This window comes from Mandrillus leucophaeus, unplaced genomic scaffold (assembly GCF_000951045.1).
Source record: "Mandrillus leucophaeus isolate KB7577 unplaced genomic scaffold, Mleu.le_1.0 Scaffold980, whole genome shotgun sequence".
Classification (NCBI taxonomy): Eukaryota; Metazoa; Chordata; class Mammalia; order Primates; family Cercopithecidae; genus Mandrillus; species Mandrillus leucophaeus.
The window spans coordinates 293,602-295,690 of record NW_012110697.1 but is presented as its reverse complement, the minus strand read 5'-3'; the positions used below and the strand labels follow the sequence as shown (position 1 = coordinate 295,690).

The 2,089-nt window shown below is 53.6% G+C and overlaps 1 protein-coding gene across 4 annotated transcripts in view; it reads left to right on the top strand.

Annotated features, from left to right (window-relative positions):
* ADCY4 (adenylate cyclase 4) overlaps positions 1–2,089 on the top strand; it is a 15,999-nt gene that overhangs the window by 7,071 nt on the left and 6,839 nt on the right. For all 4 annotated transcript variants that reach the window (XM_011971005.1, XM_011971006.1, XM_011971008.1 and 1 more), the window contains 4 exons: positions 698–741; positions 878–964; positions 1,177–1,246; positions 1,590–1,687. In XM_011971005.1, the coding sequence (XP_011826395.1) occupies positions 698–741; positions 878–964; positions 1,177–1,246; positions 1,590–1,687 (299 nt within the window). The remainder of the gene's footprint in view (positions 1–697; positions 742–877; positions 965–1,176; positions 1,247–1,589; positions 1,688–2,089) is intronic.

Below are 2,089 nucleotides of genomic sequence, written 5' to 3'. Positions count from 1 at the left end.
ATTGCTTGAACCTGGAAGGCGGAAGTTGCAGTGAGCTGAGATTGCACCACTGCACTCCAGCCTGAGCAACAAGATAGAAACTCCATCTCAAAAAAAAAAAAAAAAAGAAAGAAAGAAAGAAAGAAAAAAGAAATCCAGCCAGGTGCTGTGGCTCACGCCTATAATCCCAGCACTTTGAGAGGCTGAGACAGGCAGATCACCTGAGGTCAGCAGTTTGAGACCAGCCTGACCAACATGGTGAAACCCCCTCTCTACTAAAAATGCAAAAATTAGCCAGGCATGGTGGCACATGCCTGTAATCCCAGCTACCCGGGAGGCTGAGGCAGGAAAATCGCTTTAACCTAGGGGGCAGAGGTTACAGTGAGCCAAGATCACGCCATTGCACTCCAACCTGGTGACAGAGCAAGATTCCGTCACAGACAGACACACACACACACACACACACACACACACACACACACACACAGATCCTGGGAGTCTAGAGAGTCAGGGGGAAACTTACTTTAAGGAGGTTCAAACCTCTTCTTCAAGAGCAGGTGGGATTTGGGAGAGAGAGAGGTCATTAGAGGCAGAGGAAAGAGCCCAGTGAAATGCCCAAGGTCAAGGACATGTATAGAGCATGCAGTGTGGCTCATGGTCTGCCTCACTACAGGGAAAACACCCACCATGCCCACCTCTCACTGTGCTCTCCCAACAGGAGAAGACCCTGGCTTCCTTCAGCCCCCAGTGGAGCCTAGATCGGTGAGGAGGCCCCAAAGCCTTTGCCAGTGGGGCTGTCTGGATGACCCTCTCCATCCTCCCTGGGGGTCTGCTCCTGCTTTGCCCAGATGCTCTGAGAGTCTCTGTGGTGATGTACTTGGCTCTCACTGCTGTGCAGGAGCCGTACCCTCCGTGGACTAGATGATGAACTGGACACCGGGGATGCCAAGTTCTTCCAGGTCATTGAGCAGCTCAACTCACAGAAGTACGGAGAACAAAGAGGGCTGGGAGGGCCACAGGCCCTGAGGTCGTGTAGTGGAGAAGGGATGGTGCTCCCTGAGGGACTGGAAGGAAGACTCACCTGACCACCCGCTCTTGCCCTCACTCTGCCCTCTTCCTGCCCTTCTCTGCCCTCTTCCTGCCCTTCTCTGCCCTCTGCTCTCTGGGGCTTTCACCCACCCTCCCACCTCCCACCAGACAGTGGAAGCAGTCGAAGGACTTCAACCCACTGACACTGTACTTCAGAGAGAAGGAGATGGAGAAAGAGGTGAGCTGTGGAGTGGATGGCACCAAACGACTTCCCAACTTTAGTTCCTTGGCGCTGGGGAGGGGTCAGCCCTTGGGTCTCCTCCCCAGGTCTGCTCAGTTTGTGATCCTAGGGGTGAGGAGCTTGTGCCTCTCTCTAAAGGAAAGTCACTCTGTAGACTGAGCTACTGGATGGTAGAGGGAGGAAGGAGGGTAGCTCCTTGGAGAACTGGTAGGGTCTACATGGAACTGAACTGGAGCCTTGGCGGTGAGGCTGAGGAGCCCACCCATTGCCCGGGAGTGATGCCTTCAAGGTGATGGGCAGCACGGGACCCTGTCTCTACCTCCGGCCCCCTCACTTTCAGTACCGACTCTCTGCAATCCCCGCCTTCAAATACTATGAAGCCTGCACCTTCCTGGTTTTTCTCTCCAACTTCATCATCCAGATGCTAGTGACAAACAGGTGAGAGTGCCCCAGGCGAAGGAGGCCCTGGCTGTCACAAGCGGATCACCTTGCCCTCATGACCCCTGGCCACACTTTCTTCATTTACCTCTTCCCCTTAGCTTCAGGCACTTACCCACAGAGGAAATGGGTTTTCTGGGAAAAATGATAATCGCAGCCCTTATCTTAATCTTGTACATCCTGTGGACTTTCTACACAGCCCTAGCATTTTCCCATGAGCGTCTCTTTTGGTGCTAACAACATCTCCATGAAGGCGGGTTTGTTTCCATTGAGAAACCCAAATCTGGCAGCAAATGTGTGAGCTTAGAAAGTAGATCCTCGCCAAGCGCGGTGGCTCAAGCCTGTAATCCCAGCACTTTGGGAGGCCGAGACGGGTGGATCACGAGGTCAGGAGATCGAGAC